This window comes from Nematolebias whitei, chromosome 22, assembly GCF_014905685.2.
Source record: "Nematolebias whitei isolate Nwh7 chromosome 22, NemWhi1, whole genome shotgun sequence".
NCBI lineage: Eukaryota > Metazoa > Chordata > Actinopteri > Cyprinodontiformes > Rivulidae > Nematolebias > Nematolebias whitei.
Window position 1 is genome coordinate 5,176,563 of NC_056519.1, and position 16,203 is coordinate 5,192,765.

General features: G+C 40.6%; 1 protein-coding gene across 1 annotated transcript in view; it reads left to right on the top strand.

The window, feature by feature from the left end:
- Positions 1-4,895: 4,895 nt before the first annotated feature.
- LOC119428461 (copine-8) overlaps positions 4,896-16,203 on the top strand; it is a 152,135-nt gene continuing 140,827 nt past the window's right edge. The window contains exon 1 of the mRNA XM_037696143.1: positions 4,896-5,111. Within this exon, the coding sequence (XP_037552071.1) occupies positions 5,014-5,111 (98 nt within the window). The 5' untranslated portion in view covers positions 4,896-5,013. The remainder of the gene's footprint in view (positions 5,112-16,203) is intronic.

Here is a 16,203-nt window from a genome sequence, read left to right on the forward strand (position 1 = left end):
ATATATATATATATATTTGAAAGTATCACAGTTCTTAGCTGAAGTTAATCCAGCTTTGTTACTCCTCTGAGCCATCAAGGCACAAAGTGCCAAAGCCTAATCGGTAAGTCTAAGTGACTGTGCAATTAAAAATAAAATATATGAATATAAAATAAGATGTATATAAGGTAGAATAATGCTAAAGTTCCACAACACTGGGTACATTATCGCCCACCTGAAGGCAATTATGATTTATGCCCACATCTGTGTATTTGATTAGTTCGTAGCGTGAGAATATCTCAAGAACCATTAGATGAATTTTAATACAACTCTTAAAAATAATTATAGTACATCTATAGCTGGTAAACTTTGAGTCAGCACAGTTCAAGATGGCCGTTACAGCCATCGAAAATGAGGAAAACTAAAAATCACTACAGCTCAGTGAGTTTTCGCAATTTGTGCTAAAAATTGGTGCGGCAGCTGAGCACGATTCCCAATATATACTCAGAGCGCAACACATTGAGCTTAATCTTGATCCTAACTGTGGACACCAGCCTCTGTCTGTTAGCAAAATATCTCCTAAACCTATGAAGAGAGTTTAGTGAAACGTTTAGGAAGTAATTATTGAATGCACATCCACAACTGAAGAACTTTTGGGGTCAGCCAAATTCAAGATGGCTGCTGTAGCTGTTCCACTTTAGTCAACACAAATGATGATACTTTAACGGATATTGGGCCAAAAGTTGGTGTAGTAGTAGCTGAGTCGTCCTCGACACATTCAATTCAATTCAAAAATACTTTATTAATCCCAAAGGGACATTAAGTGTCGTTGTAGCTCATCATCCTGGTTTCATTCAAGAGTTATAGATGCTGATAGCTGTGGGCAGGAAGGATCTTCTGCAGTTAGTCCAAAGAATCTGGCCACAGATACTGATCCGTCCACCTGGATCCAGCTTGCTGTCCGATGCGGCGGGCCTCTCTGTCCTTCTGGGCAGCAGGACTGCCTGAAAGCTCCTCGTCGCCACGGACAGACAGCTGAAGGTGTCACGAGCCGATTTTCCCACCAGATCCATGATCTCTGCTGTCAGGTACTGGAGCACCGCTGCCAGGTTGACGAGAATTCATCCATGGCGCCTCCTTCTCGACTCATTTGGGATTTGGGGCTGTAGCTGAGGTATCTGAGCTTTTGAGATGTTAATCAACTGCTCCTGGTTGTTAAAAAAAACACCTTGTTGCCATGGTTACACATAACATAAGTGAAAAGCTTATGTATGTCATATGTCAAGCTCTAACAGATCTGTTTGGTGAAACTGGACCAACTGTTGTCTGATTTGGGCCATCTGACAGCAACGAACGAGCTTGATTCAATTTGTCTGTTTGAGCTAAAATTGGTTCATGTAAGATTTTTATTTCAGGTAAATTAAAAGAATCACACATAAAACTATTTGTCAGCAAATTATTTTTCACCCACGGCTCTGAAACTTGTGCGTTCAAACACCTTGATCGCACACTTCCTTTAGGTTCGGACAGTAACGCGGTTCATCGTGGGCTCACGCTCCTCTCCGGAAGCAGCAGGTCTACCTTTCAGTCAATTACACCTAATGCACATCATCACGGATGACTTGTAGGAAAGAAAGCGCAGACTGAAAGTGTTTCAGTGCAGACATCAGGGATCATAACACTAATAATCTCCTCAACGACTGCTGACAAACCGGGAGAACTACGGAGACGGAGTCAAAATTACCCTGACAGTGACGTCACTAACAGCGTGCAGCGAAGAAACAGTCGAACCGATTAAAGTGCGAGAGATAAAAATAAAAAGCATTTGTTGAAGGATGGTAGAGCAAAGAAATAAAGATCTCATACAGTCAGGGCTTAGAGTATGTGTTGTGGAAGACTCTCGGCTACCACCACGCCGAGTTTTAGCTGAACGGTTTTAACACTGGCTGAGTTGTAGCCATTTTTGCGTCTTCTGAGATCAGTTGGAGGTAATCAGTAGATATACATCCACTGATTTATTTCTGGGAGTTTTATATATTATTTAATTAAAATCCAAAGCAGGTTTTAGTTGTTTTAAAACTCAATTGGGTCAAAGATGAGCCCAATAATGTGTCCCCACCTTCTCTGGTTGTTGTGAATTGAAGCCATTAGGATCTGATTTATTGGTTTACTGGTTTACTGGAGCTGCCAGGTTGCGTTTTTGTAACCAGAGTCTGTGCAGAAGTGATATGTGGCTTTAAATCCCGCCTCCTCCCACACACACACCGTTATACTGTGACATGAGCTTCCTTTTAGGCAAGCAATAAATAATTAGATCTAAAGGTTCAAGAAAAAAATGAATACTAGAACATGCAAGTTGAGAACTACGTGACTCAGTAAGAGCCAACGCCTAAAAAAATACCTTTTCTTTCTCAAGGTTAAAGTCAGATTAGCTTACATTGTGGCAGCAAGACATAAAACTTGTACTGGGACCACCTTGTGGGGTGCTGTTCTTTAATTTTCTGGTTCCCATATAGAGTAAAGTTTTTCCAACTCTAATGTTTTCAAATGACTTTAAACCATTTTAAGCTGAGAAGTTATAACTGGGAGATTGTGAGAACTCTGCATTATATCATGGGGTTGACTCTCAGCTACTACAGCACCAGGTTTTAGCTCAATATTTGTAAAGATGATTGAACTTTAGCTGTTTTTTGTGTTTGCCAATGCCAGTTAGGATGATTTTCCCCAGTTAGGAAATTCAAATGGAATTTTTGATCATCACTGGCATCAAGAAATCTTCATACACTAATAGGATTCAGACCCATTTTCCAGGGGTTACCCTGATTAGCAAGACCAATGTAGCCACATCTCTGGACTCAAGATATCAAGATAATCCATGTCCCAAAATGTAGCCAGGAATCTGAAAATGTGCTTCGTTTATTTTGACCAAATCCAACTGTGATGGGTCACAATTGCTTTTGGAAACAATTCTAACAAGGTTGAATCAGGATGGACAGATTTTTATTTTGTTGAAACATTTCATTGCAACCCACTCATCACAAACCCACCCACACAGACCAGTATTTGCAGTTTGACTCCCATCACCCTCTGGAGCACAAGTTAGGAGTCATCAGGACTCTGTACCACAGAGCAGACAGCATCCCCACTAACTCAGGAGCCAGGCAGAAGGAGAAATCCCACACAAGACAGGCTCTAGAGCAATGTGGATATCCTAACTGGGCCTTCCTGAAAGCAGAGAAGAAACCCAAACAGGACTCCAGTCAGCCATCAGGTGAAAAGGAGGAACCCAGACCCAGACCAGTGGTCATTCCGTATGTTGAGGGAGTATCAGAGAAACTGAGACGTTTATTTTCTAAACATAACGTCCCAGTGGCTTTTAAACCCCAAAATACATTACGGCAAAGACTGGTTCATCCCAAAGATCCAGTCCCCCGGCACAAACAGAGTAATGTTGTGTATGTTGTTCAGTGTCAGGAGGGTGATCAGTCTTACATCGGGGAAACTAAACAGCCACTTGCCCAAAGAATGGCCCAGCACAGAAGATCAACATCATCAGGCCAGGACTCTGCGGTCTACACTCATCTCCAGGCCAGCGGTCACTCTTTCAAGGATGAAGATGTTCACATCCTGGATAGAGAGGAACGATGGTTTGAGAGAGGAGTAAAGGAGGCCATCTTTGTGAAAAGAAATCGTCCATCATTAAACAGGGGTGGAGGCCTCCGGGTTCAACTGTCCCCCTCTTACAATGCTGTGATTGCTAGTTTCACTCAGCCCTCTGTGAATAGTAAACAGCCATCAGTGTGCTAATGACCCATTGTTAGGCTGATGGTCCTTCTTGAGCATGTGATCAGCTGGTTTTGGTTGTCAGCAGCAAACTGGTTGATCCACTCTGAGAAGGTGCTATTTAAGAGACTGAGCTAAATACAGCACCTCAGACTGAGGAAGTCTCTCGGAAGAGAGACGAAACGTTTCTACATATTTTTGTTGTTTTGCTTTTTTTTTTTTTTTTTGAATGTCCAGAGGACCAGATTGAACTTTTTTAGATTTTTCTACCTGGATTATTGAGCATGCATCAGGATATCTCAAAAGCTCAAATAATGCCTCAGCTACAGCCCGAATCACAAATGAGATAAAAAGGAGGTGCTGTGGATGCATCCCTGTCTACCTGGTGGAGGTGCTTGAGTACCTGACTGCCAAGATCCTGCAGCTGGTGGGAAACGCGGCTCGTGACTGCAAGGAAACCAGGATCATCCCCTGACACCTGAAGCTGGCTGTCCACAATGACGAGAAGCTCAACAAGCTACTGGGAGTAGTGACCATCACTGAAGGGAGGAGTTCTGCCCAAGATTCAGGTGGTCCTGCTGCCCAAGAAATCCACCAAGTCCAAGTAGACAGATCAACGTCTGCAACCAGTTTCTTCAGATCTGCTCTAAGATGGACTGCTACTTCCTCCCCACATCCATCAGCATCTATAACAATTCTAATGAAACCAGAATGATGAGCTACAACACTTAATTTCCCTTTGGGATTAATAAAGTATTTTTGAATTGAATTGAATTATACTGCTTAAAATGTGGTGGGTTGCCAGTTGGGCTTGTTTCTATCGCGATATCTGGCAACACTGGATATTGGTCCAGAGGTTCCCTGGGCTTGATAAAAGTTTAATCCGGCTCTGGATTGTGTGCAGACAACTGAACTGGATCAAAAAACGAATGGGAGCATTGAGGAGGAAACGTGACAGGAAAGACTTTACAATTATTTTCCACTTTTTAGTGACTTGTTTCCACGCGGATAAATGAGCCCATCTGAAGCGAAGAGCCACAACAACAAAGCCAGAGACGGAGGAGAGGAGGAGAGAAGGAGGTAAAGTGACATCACAGCTGCCAGCCCCTCCGTCTCCTTCCTCCGCGGCACCTTTCTGCTCCACTTCTCGCCGAGCAGGCTCACTTCCTCTTTCGCTCGTGAAACAGGAAACAAACAGAAAGGGAGGCTGGACCGCACGAGACGGAAGGAAAACTCTGGGAGTCCGACACTATGAACAACAGTTTCATGAACATGGCGTCGATAGGCGACTTCGATCCGATCAACGCGTCCATTCCTGCCACCAAAGTTGAAATCACTGTTTCCTGCAGGTAAGAAAAAGGGCTCATTTTCACCCGCGCTCGGTCTGACAGGCACTCTGCGCGGGAAAACAACAAAGTGTTGACAACTTTCTGCTCATCTCAACGCGTGAAGCTCAACATTACTATCACATTTACGCAACAAGTGAGGTTTCTTTTTCATTGCTGTTAAAACTTGAGCTAATGTTATGTTTTAAAAAGGGATAATACAGTAAATTAGCCTGCTTATGCTGAGATTTGTCAGTTTTTCTGCTTGTTTTGAGCTATTTGGACAGGTGACAGCAGTTTAGTTGATTGTTAGCTTTGATTAAGGTCATAACTGAGCTCATTTGTGTTTGTACTGTTTGAAAATACAAATTAAATCATTAGGAATGGTTGTATTTAACTCAGGTTTAAAGGTTGTCCTCTCTGAATATTAATATAAGCAGAACCAGGCTCCTGAGTTAGCTTAATTAATTAGCGTTAGCATGTTTTCTCTGCGCTACGAATTGAAATATTTAGCACACTTTAAAATGTGATTTTATTTATAAAAGTTCTTATTGGAGACGGCTTTCTAACTAGTTTCATGCACCTACAAAAAATAACAAAAATGTTGTAGTACCCACGTCACGCCACTAGGTGGCAACAATGTCCACATTATGAAAATACAGAAAACGTCACATTAACTATTAAATATGCTATTATTATAATTCATTACTAAAAGTTATATTGCATAATTTGTAATAAGTGGGACAAATGAGCAGAGTTAGCTTTTGTTGCCAACAATTATGAGTCGTTTGTTTACACTCCAACGTTGACGAGTTTGACGGATATTTCTCTTCTCAAATGGAAGAGGTGACTAAAGGGGGGTGAGAGCGTTAAACATAAAGTTGAAGCTAAATTATATACGAGCTGTGCTGAGATATTCTCAACTATAACGGAATTTCTATAAATGAACGCCATATTCCGTTGCAAACAGTCGAGGCGTATGAAAAATCTGATGAGCAATAATTTAAGGGTGTAGAAACTGTTAGGAGTATCAAAATTCCAATTAATAAACCTTAAAGAACCTGTTCTTAGACCTTGACAACCAGGGAGGCTGTATATAAGGGGTGCACCAGTCCCAGAAGTTTTTGACCACGTTTAAAATGATGCACACGGTGCAGTCGTGGAGAGGAGGGAGTCTGGTTTGGGAACCGCAGGGCGTCCGTTTTATGCAGATGATGTGGTTCTGTTGGGGTCTTCAGGCCAGGTTCAGCGTACACTGGGGTGGTTCCCAATGTGAAGCGGCTGGGATGAGAGCAGTGGCGATTTTAGCCTCTTTTTGGGGGTGATCAAGCACCCCTAAATTTTAACTCTGCACCCCTGAAAAATTAAACCATCATTAGGATGTTGTGAAGAAACTCCGTTCTCAAACGTTCGATTCACCAAAACATTGAATCAATTTGAAATTAATATGGAATAAATGATGACACTCTTAAACGGGTTAGTAAAATCAGATTTTTTTTTAAATTATAATTTTTTGCACGAGTCGCAGCCTCAACGCCACCTGTCAATCAATCCAGGAGGCTCGTCAGCAACTGACCAATCAGCAGCCTCAATTCGTCTCATTACCTGCCCTTTATCTGCAGGAGCTCCACCCACTTTTCCTCTGACTATATTGTCGGGGTTTGGCATCACTAAACTTTGCAGTGAGAGGTTAATAGTTAAATTACAGTTATTTGTGACAGATCTCGTTTACGGCCGCACCACCCTGAACACGCCTGATCTCGGAAGCTGAGCATGGTAGGGTCTGGTTAGTGCTTGGATGGGAGACTAACTTGTGCATTTCTCACAAACCGCACCATGGGGTGTGTTGTCCACTGTCAGCACTGGGGGCTAAGCACCCCAAAAGGTCAGCTCCTAGAATCGCCCCTGGATGAGTCCGCTCCTCTTAGTCTGAGGCCATGGCTCTAGACTGGACATGGATGGACTGCCCCCTCCGGGTCGGGGGAGACTTAGCTTCAAGTGTTGGAGTTCCAATATCTTGTTCACAAGTAGGACGGGTCAGGGATTGACATAATCAGTAATGAGAGTGTTGCTTCGGTCGGTTTAAATGAAGGAAGTTGAGTCGAAAGGCAAAACTATCAATATACTGGTCTGTCTTCGTTCCACCCCTCACCTGTGGTCATGAGTGAATCATAACACAAAAAGCCTTTTTCCTCTCAATTACTGTTCACAAATTAGTGTAAATCTGTGTTAGTGAGCACTTCTCCTTTGCGGAGATTATCCATCCACCTCACAGGTGGGCGTATCAAGATGCTGATTAGACAGCATGATTATTACCCAGGTGTGTGTTGGGCTGACCACAATAAAAGGCCACTCTAAAATGTGCAGTTTTGGGAAACTCAGAAAGAATGGGAGCAAAAACAGAAGTGTTGCGTTTATATTTCTGTTCCGTATATATTGAGGACTGGGGTGGGGGGAGGAGGCAACAAGATGCTGAGTGTCAATCAAACCTGAAGATGGCGTTTCAGTTGAGACTTTTCTGATCTGCTATATTTAGACCGAATTATATTTCCCAACTTTTTTTGTGTGGCGTGTAACAACCTTTTTTTTAGAGGATTGTTCTTCCACAAAGATCGCCTCCAGAAGACGGATTCTCACCCGGCCCCGGTCGCTTGGAGACTGTAGACGTTGTGTTTCTTCTAGAAGGTTTGGTGCTCCATCTCCTTAGTAACGGCGACATCCTGCCATCTTCCAGCAGAGTATGCGAACACGTTTGGCGGAGTCCGTTAACGCCTGAGTCACCCGGCTCATGGGGGGATTTTATTTTACTTTATTTTTGGGCGGCTGGTCCTCCCACCTCCTGAGGGAGCGCCATGGTTACGGCCAGGTGGAGCTGGTAGATTTACTTGAAGTTGTTTGTTTTTATAGTTCTTGTCGCCATGGTTACTTTAAAGTTTTTTCCCCCCCCCGTTCGTTTGTGTGTTGGAGTGAGAAATTCTTCAGCGCAGTCGGCATCTCAGAGAACAATACGAATGAGCGATCATCACAGCCAAGTGGCTCGTTTGTCATATTGTCATGACTCATTTAGGAACGAATAATGATAATAATAATTTTTTTTTAAATCATCTCAGTCAGTTGCAAAAGCCTCCACCTTGTTTTAGGTTTTTGTTTCTTTTCCAATTTACGTATTTTGTTGTGGAACAAGACGCGTAAATATTCACCACTAAAATCAATTCTTTGTTGAGTCTCTGAAGTCTCATGGAGTTCAGGTCCAGGTCTTGTGATCCTGACTCATCTAACCACAATGTAGGCCCGTCGCGATAAACAATAAATCAATTAATCGCATGATAAATGAAAATTATCGACCCCATTTTCATTTGTTGGCGTTATCGTTTCTTTGTGTCTCTCTTTCTACTGAAGACACTGGATGATAAAAAAGCTCAACTTCGGTGTTCTTCACTGACTCCTCCCTTTCTCTATGAAATTTGTTTTAACTTTCCAAAATAGTGTTCACAGAGCGTCCGCCATTTTGAGAAACAAAAAACAGAAAGGAGAGACAACTCATGTCACGTCAAGGGGCCTCCCTCCCATTTTTTCTTAGAGACACGCTGCTCGCTCCCTCACTATCCATCCTTCAGTTCAAATGGTCTTATACTGCCATCTGGTGGTCAAAAAAGGTACTACATACAAAAATTTACCAACATTTCTTCTTAAATTTGACAATAATTACTATTTATTGTCAAATTTCAAAAAAATATTATCGTTTATCGCAATAATTTCTGAGACAATTAATCGCCCAGCAAAATTTATCATGACAGGCCTAGCTACATGTCCAAACTGCTTCTCCTTCTGGATGGGTGCTGCTTTGGTCTTAGTGCCTGGCTCGGCTTCAGAGTCTGTTTGTTGGGGGATCAGCTCGGTTCTTAGAACCCACTTTGTCGAGTCGAGCTGAGGTTCATTTGTCAAATACAAAATCAACACAAGGTCAACAATGTAATGAAATGCTTAGGACGAGAAGAACTGTCTCGACTTGCCAAAAAAACAAACAAACAAACAAAAAAAAACATCAAGAAATCCCAAAGCATGCAGCAAAAATACTAAAAACATACTAAATATACTACTAAAATACTAAAAACATACTAAAAATACTACTAAAATATTAAAAGCATACTAAAATACTACTAAAATACTAAAAGCATACTAAAATACTACTAAAATACTAAAAGCATACTAAAAATACTACTAAAATACTAAAAGCATACTAAAAATACTACTAAAATACTTAAAGCATACTAAAAATACTACTAAAATACTAAAAGCATACTAAAAATACAAATAAAATCCTAGAAACAAGGTGCCAAAGTTGAAAAAGAAATGCATACAGTGTGATTTGGTTAGCAGTGAGGTTCTTTCAGCATTATGGTTCTGTTAGCAGCTTAGCAGGTCTTTTCAGCAGGTCCAGTCAGCAGCTTAATGGTAATGGGACCACAGCAGCTGCACTCAGACTGCAGTCCAGAACCGGATCCAGCAGACAGAGAACATCCCAGGTTTGACGTTAGATTGCATCGATTGGCCAAAGAGCAATGTCAGTCATGAGAGCTGCTTCTTCACAAGAATTAAACCTATCACTTTTAAAACCTCGCAAGTGCAGTGTTCTGTTTTTATTTATTTTTTTAATTTAATGAAAACACATGTATAGAACAGTGTGTGTGTGTGTGTACTGAGATAAAAACAAAAGGTAAAATCCAAAAATAGCAAAAAAGTTGCTAAACTGTGACTAAACGTAACAAAACTGTAGCTAAATAAGAGGACAATACATCAAAGTTCATGCTCAATCATCCAGGTGAAATCCAACAAAGTTCAGTCAGGTCATCTGGACGGTTTCTTTGTTTGTTGAGATGTTTCGTCCTTCATCCAAAGGACTTCATCAGTCCGAGGAGCCACAAACCATCTTATCACCAGCAACCTGGTTGGTCCACTATTGGGGTTTGCTGCTTGTGGGACTCAGTTTGTTGTGGCTCCTCGGACTGATGAAGTCCTTTGGATGAAGGACGAAACGTCTCAAAATAAATAAAAAAAGCAACCGTCCAGATGACGTGACTGAACTTTGTTAGAATAAATACTCTTCAGAGAAGAATTATTTTGAAGGATCTGAGTAGATCTTAACAAATATGCGTAGTTAAAATGGCACCAAGTATGCAGAAGCAGTTTGCTAAAACAAACAGAAAAATTAAAATTAAATAGAAAATCGTGTGAATCGTGAACCAGTCTTCTTACCGTGACGTTATTCAGACCATTACTTACAGTCAAACTGAAAAATCCTACAAATTCCAGGTGGTAAGGCAACGAAATGAAATACCGCAGGCGTAAATAATTATGTAACTCACCAAGTTCAAAGTTTAATGAGTTTTAATGGAAAAAAAAAAAAGTCCAAATAAAAGATGACAGTATTTTTTTTTGCCAACTTCAGATGTAAATCAGCATTCTTTTATAGCTTTAGTGCACCTTCATAAGGATGATGCAACCTTTCACACACACACACACACACAAAGAACATTTCCTGGGAACCAAATTAATTAACTCTCACTTTCACCTTTTAACGTGACACGAGCCACACGAAGACGCAGAGCGACTCGTTAAAAGGCAGCGAGGGAAGTCGAGACGAGGGAACGGCGCGGAGACGCAGCAGGCGTTTTGTAGGAGCTCTTCTCAACTTAGCGATGACGTAACCAGATTTAAGAGTTTTCCTCACCCGCTAATTCACATAACGTTGGTCAGTTAACGACTCTGAGAGGAAGTGAAGTAAGAGCTCGGCTCAGACTCCAGATTCTCTCGATCGATGGGAGAGCTGGAGGAATTGGCATGGGTCGATTCACCTCCCGACTCGCACAAAACCCCCACACACCCGTAAAGGTCTGTTCTCACACACGGTGCACAGAGCAGCACCAGGAGAAAAATTACTCCCCGATACACTTTAGCTTTTACCACCTACATGTCGGCGCCAGTGGACGGTAAAGCTTCTGGTGAACGGCCCAAAGAAATGGTCCCAGTGCTCCACTATTGTTATCGATGAGGTTGGAACACAAGCCGCTTCCTTTCTTTTTACCATTCTAACTTGTAAAACTGATGTTTGAATATTTCAGAAACGTAAAGCTCAGGTTAGGCAGTTTCAAGTTATACTGATGTGCTGTGTCACCCAGTTATGCTGCTCACAGGTGTCAGGTGCGCGCTTTCAGGCGATGCCAATTGTTCAACTTCAAGAGAGTTCAAGAATCGTTATCATCCCCAAGGGGCAATTTGTTTCAGTCAATAGGCACATAAAACATCCATACCAGTTAAGACATTGAGATATTAATATTAGGTCTGTCGCGATAAACAATAAATCAATTAATCGCATGATAAATTAAAATTATCGGCTTTATCGTTTCTTCGAGTCTCTCTTTCTACTGAAGACACTGGATGACAAAAGGCTCAACTCCAGTGCTCTTCACTGTCCCCTCCCTTTCTCTTTTCTCTTAACCATCCAAAATGGCGTTTGTGGATCGTTAAAAGCAGCTAAGCTACGAGCTAAGCTACGAGCTAAGCTAACAGGCAGACCTCCGTCTTGTCGAAGCTCCAATATTCACGGTTGAAACCCGTGCCTTTGTGGAAAAAGTTGATTTTCTCTGCAAAAAGAAGCTGAGAAATTGTTTACTGATTAAAAAAAATTTTTTTTTAAAGCTTTGTGGGAAAAATGCTATGCTAAAGAGCTAAAACCACACCGAGCATCTGCCATTTTGAGAACCAAATAAAGGAAGGAGAGACAGCCCATGTCACGTTGAGGCCTCCTTCCCATTTTTCTTAAAGAGACACACTGCTCGCTCCCTCACTATCCATCCTTCGGTTCAAACAGTCTTATACTGGCATCCAGTGGTAAAAAAAAGTACTACATGCAAAACAAATTAACCAAAAAATTTGATCAAAATGACTAATTATTGTAATAATTGTAATAATAATTAGTAATTATTTGACAATAATTACTAATTATTGTCAAATTTCAAACAATATTATCATTTATCGCAATAATTTCCGCGACAATTAATCGCCCAGCAAAATTTGTTATCGTGACAGGCCTAATTAAAATAACAGTACATGAAATCATCATTGTTCGTTGAGAAGTCTGATCACCACAGGGATGAATGAGTTTTTCAGTCTGTTCGTTCTACATGTGGGCAGTAGATACCTGCGTCCAGATGGAACCAACCTGAACTCAACATGAAGTGGTGATCAGGATCTGCCAGAATCAGCCTGGACTTGTTCACTGACCTCACCTTGTGTAGGCCAGTGAGGTTCTGTAGGGCTATGCCATTCATAACATTTCATCGTTCGCACAAGTCAGTCCCACTTCCACAAACTGTGCTCATGAGATTGAGAAGTTGTCCTGTTGGGTAGAAAACAGCCAAGTTTAATTTAAAGCTCGACACGTTCGAATAAAACGTTTGAAGGCAGAGGACTTGAGGATCTGCACCGACTGTGTGTGGGTTTGACGGTGACTTCTTGTTTCATCTACTTTTTCACGTGTGGCAGAAAGACGTTTTAACCACCGTGAACCTCAAGACGAGCCAGTTTTCTGATCCAACTCATACACCCTCAAATCAGTGAAACCAGCGAGAGCAGAGAATTATGGAAAGCGTTTCCTGCCGGCGTGCACCCCTGCTGCCAGTAAACGTGTTGACTGTAGTAGCGTCAGATTAGTCCTTCCCATCTCCTCTGTAATCCTGAGTGATGGGAAGCGTTCTTTTAGTGCACCTTTTACCGAGACAGTACGTATGATTCCTAGTGTTGCCCCTTCAAAGAGGCTGTGTGTTACTGACTGCTCGGGTTCGGTTCAAACTGTGGGGGGCGTGGGGGCGGGGATAAAAGGAGGCCAAGTGAGGCCGTATTTGGCAGGGCCGACCAACTCCCTCAGAAAATGTCTCATTGTACTGGAGAACATGAGCTCCTGCAGCTTTTGGAAATGTCTGTGCAAGTTTTTTAAAGACGAAGTCTACGTTGGATAAATGTTTAAAGCAGGGGTGTCCAGTCTAAATTTACTAGTAAATGTAATGTAACATAACTGCAACTACTCCTTAAAGTTAAATAACTCTGAATGTTTACTTATTCAACTTACAAATATTACATGTATTTTTGCATAGAGGTAGAAAAATGTCTGCTTGTTGCTCTGTTATAACATAAAACCTTTTAATTTGCCAGGTTATGAAACCCACATTACTCCATAAATCATCAAACTTTCCAAGTGAATAAGGAAAAATCACAAATTATGACATTAACTTTGTTCAGAACTTTTTGTCATAGTTAAGAGGGGCAGATCAACGGTCCAACCAACAATTGTGAGCTGCTAAGAACATGCGACAGGTGTAGCATTTTACAAAAAACAAATGGCTGCACACAGCCTGGCAAGGGTCTTACATCCAACTAATGAGAGATGGTTTTATTATAGACAACTTTTTCCTGCATAAACACATAAACCTGCAATCCCACATACATTGTTGCAAATTTAACATAATATAATTAAAGACATTTAATAAACTCAAAATAACAACATTAGGGTTGAAGGCTCACTTTGGCATACTTGGCACCGTGTTTGGTGTCAATATGCTGTTACTTCGCTGGTAACATGCATTATGGGAAATATACTGGTAGTTTGTTGTTAGTGCGCCCTTTTGACTTATTTATTATACGACAATCAGACCTTTTGAGCTCTTGCGGGCCACATAAAAGGACGTGGCGGGCCACATCTGGTCCGTGGGCCTTGAGTTTGACACGTGTGTGTTAGAAGATCCTCTGCTCTAACACGCCTGATTTGAATCAGTGTGATTAACAGCCTTCTGCAGAACATGAAGAGGTGATTCAACCATTGAACCAGGTGTGTTGGAGCAGGAAAACCTCCTAAATAGTCATGATTGTGGTCCTCAAGGACCAGTATTGGAACACCTATTGTTTTCTCTCGATAAACAAAAACTGAAGGGTTTTTATTTTATTTTTTTTGCCAATGAAGCAACTGAAGACCAAAAGTAAGTCAGCTGGCCCTACAAATGGAGGCTTTCGTAGCTAAATATTTAAAACATTTGGTTATTAAACGTCTGTAAGTGGCGAGTTTATGTTGTTTGAAGCTCCCCCTGGAACCAGAGTGGTGAAACGACTGCTTTATTTTCTATCCTTGTACGTCGTTATCAAGTTAAATTTTGTCTTCTTGCTTGTTGTGTCCAATCTGATGGTGGTAAGGAGGCTAAACTTCTTTGAAATGTAGTTAAAAAAAAAGGAAGGTTAGTGTTGTAGCTCTGACTTCAGACATGAAGCGAAACGCAAAGCTGCTCCAGATAAACTAAATGACAAACGTGACGGTTTGAGGCTGCCTCCTCCCTCTGCCTGTCTGTCAGCGGTGGCACAAATTAATTTCTACCCAGAGGAAAGTTTTTCTTGCCGTCTGTCATTTGGTCATGTTGCCCACACAAAACCAGGAGCAGTGTCACTCGTACCAAACCTTGGGTGTATTGTGGGTTTTTGTCGTTTTTTGTGCTTGTTTACTTCAAACTCACTTAGATGGTTTCACTTTTAGGACTGTACCTTTCTCATGCAATCATTTCAGTTTAAAACTCGCATTTTTATGTATAAAAACAGTTTGAAACCACGTTCTGTGCAAAATGCATCCCAGTCTGGAGGACGTACTTGTAGGCAAAAATCAAGAATACGTTTAGATCTGTGGCAATAAATTCATGTTTTGTAACCAGTTATCAAGACGATGCAGTTTTTGTTTGTTGTACAAAATCTGCATTACAGTTCTGTTAATGGCATTAGCATCAAACATGACTCTTTATATTGTTCTCCAGTTGAGACTTGGGATTGGGTTAAATCAGTCACTAATAATATATTCAACAACAATGGCATGAAACGGCTCCTGTAGTTTGTAAGCTGTATTTGCAGTAATTTATTTATTTGATATGATTATTTATTTATATAAGGAAGTTGCTGTGCTGGACTTTGCTTCTTTGACCTACACCGAAAGGCGTTTTAATTTTTTTTATTTTATAATGTGCTCGTACATAATCAGACAAGAGTGTAAAAGTACGCTGATGAAAATGCAAGATGGAAGAAAAACTCAACGCCCCACTAAAAACCAGGATAGACGGGTGATGTTAAATAACCCAATAATCTTTTACACCAATAAATTCAATCAAATACAAATTATTTTTAAACCATAAAACCTTTACCAATCTACATTTACTCTACCTACTTTTTCTCCTTTTTCTTGACACCGTTATGATAATTCAGTGTTAATGTCCTCCCTTTACTTCCTGTAAAAACTGAAGCAGGTAATAGAAAGGAAAGTTTGTGTTAACGCCCTGAAAACCAAACGTTCATGACTTCATGGCTGGAAACAAGAAGTTCTCTGTCCGACTCGCAGTTTGGTTGAAACAAAAATGACTCTGTCGTTTTATATTAAGACGTGAAAAAAATCATCTTTTAAACCAGAATAAATGTATGTTACAAGAATGCATATCACTCGCCGACCCTGTGCAGGAGCTGTTAACAAAAATTATTTATCATGGTTTATTACCAGTACTTAACCAAAAAAAAAACATGCATGGGCTTTGTTAGAAGTTTGTCATTTCTGTGTTTTTCCATGGCAGCCTTAAAAATAAAGCGAGGAGCTCTATCATCCAGAGGAACTCGCAAACACAAAAAACACATGCAAACAATAAACAAACGCAAACACAAAAATATCAAATGCAAACACAAAAAACAAACACAAAAAGTAAATGCAAACACAAAAAAACACATGCAAACACAAAAAAACATGCAAACAAAAAACAAACGCAAACACAAAAAACAAATGCAAATACAAAAAAACATATACAAAAAACAAACGCAAATGAAAAATATCAACACGAAAAACACGCAAACACAAAACAATGCAAACACAAAATCAAATGTAAACACAAAAAAACACATACAAATACAAAAAACAAACACAAACACAAAATAACAAATGCAAACACAAAAAACATGAAAACACAAAACAATGCAAACACAAAATCAAATGCAAACACAAAAAACATGCAAACAAAAACCAAATGCAAACACAAAAATATCAAAT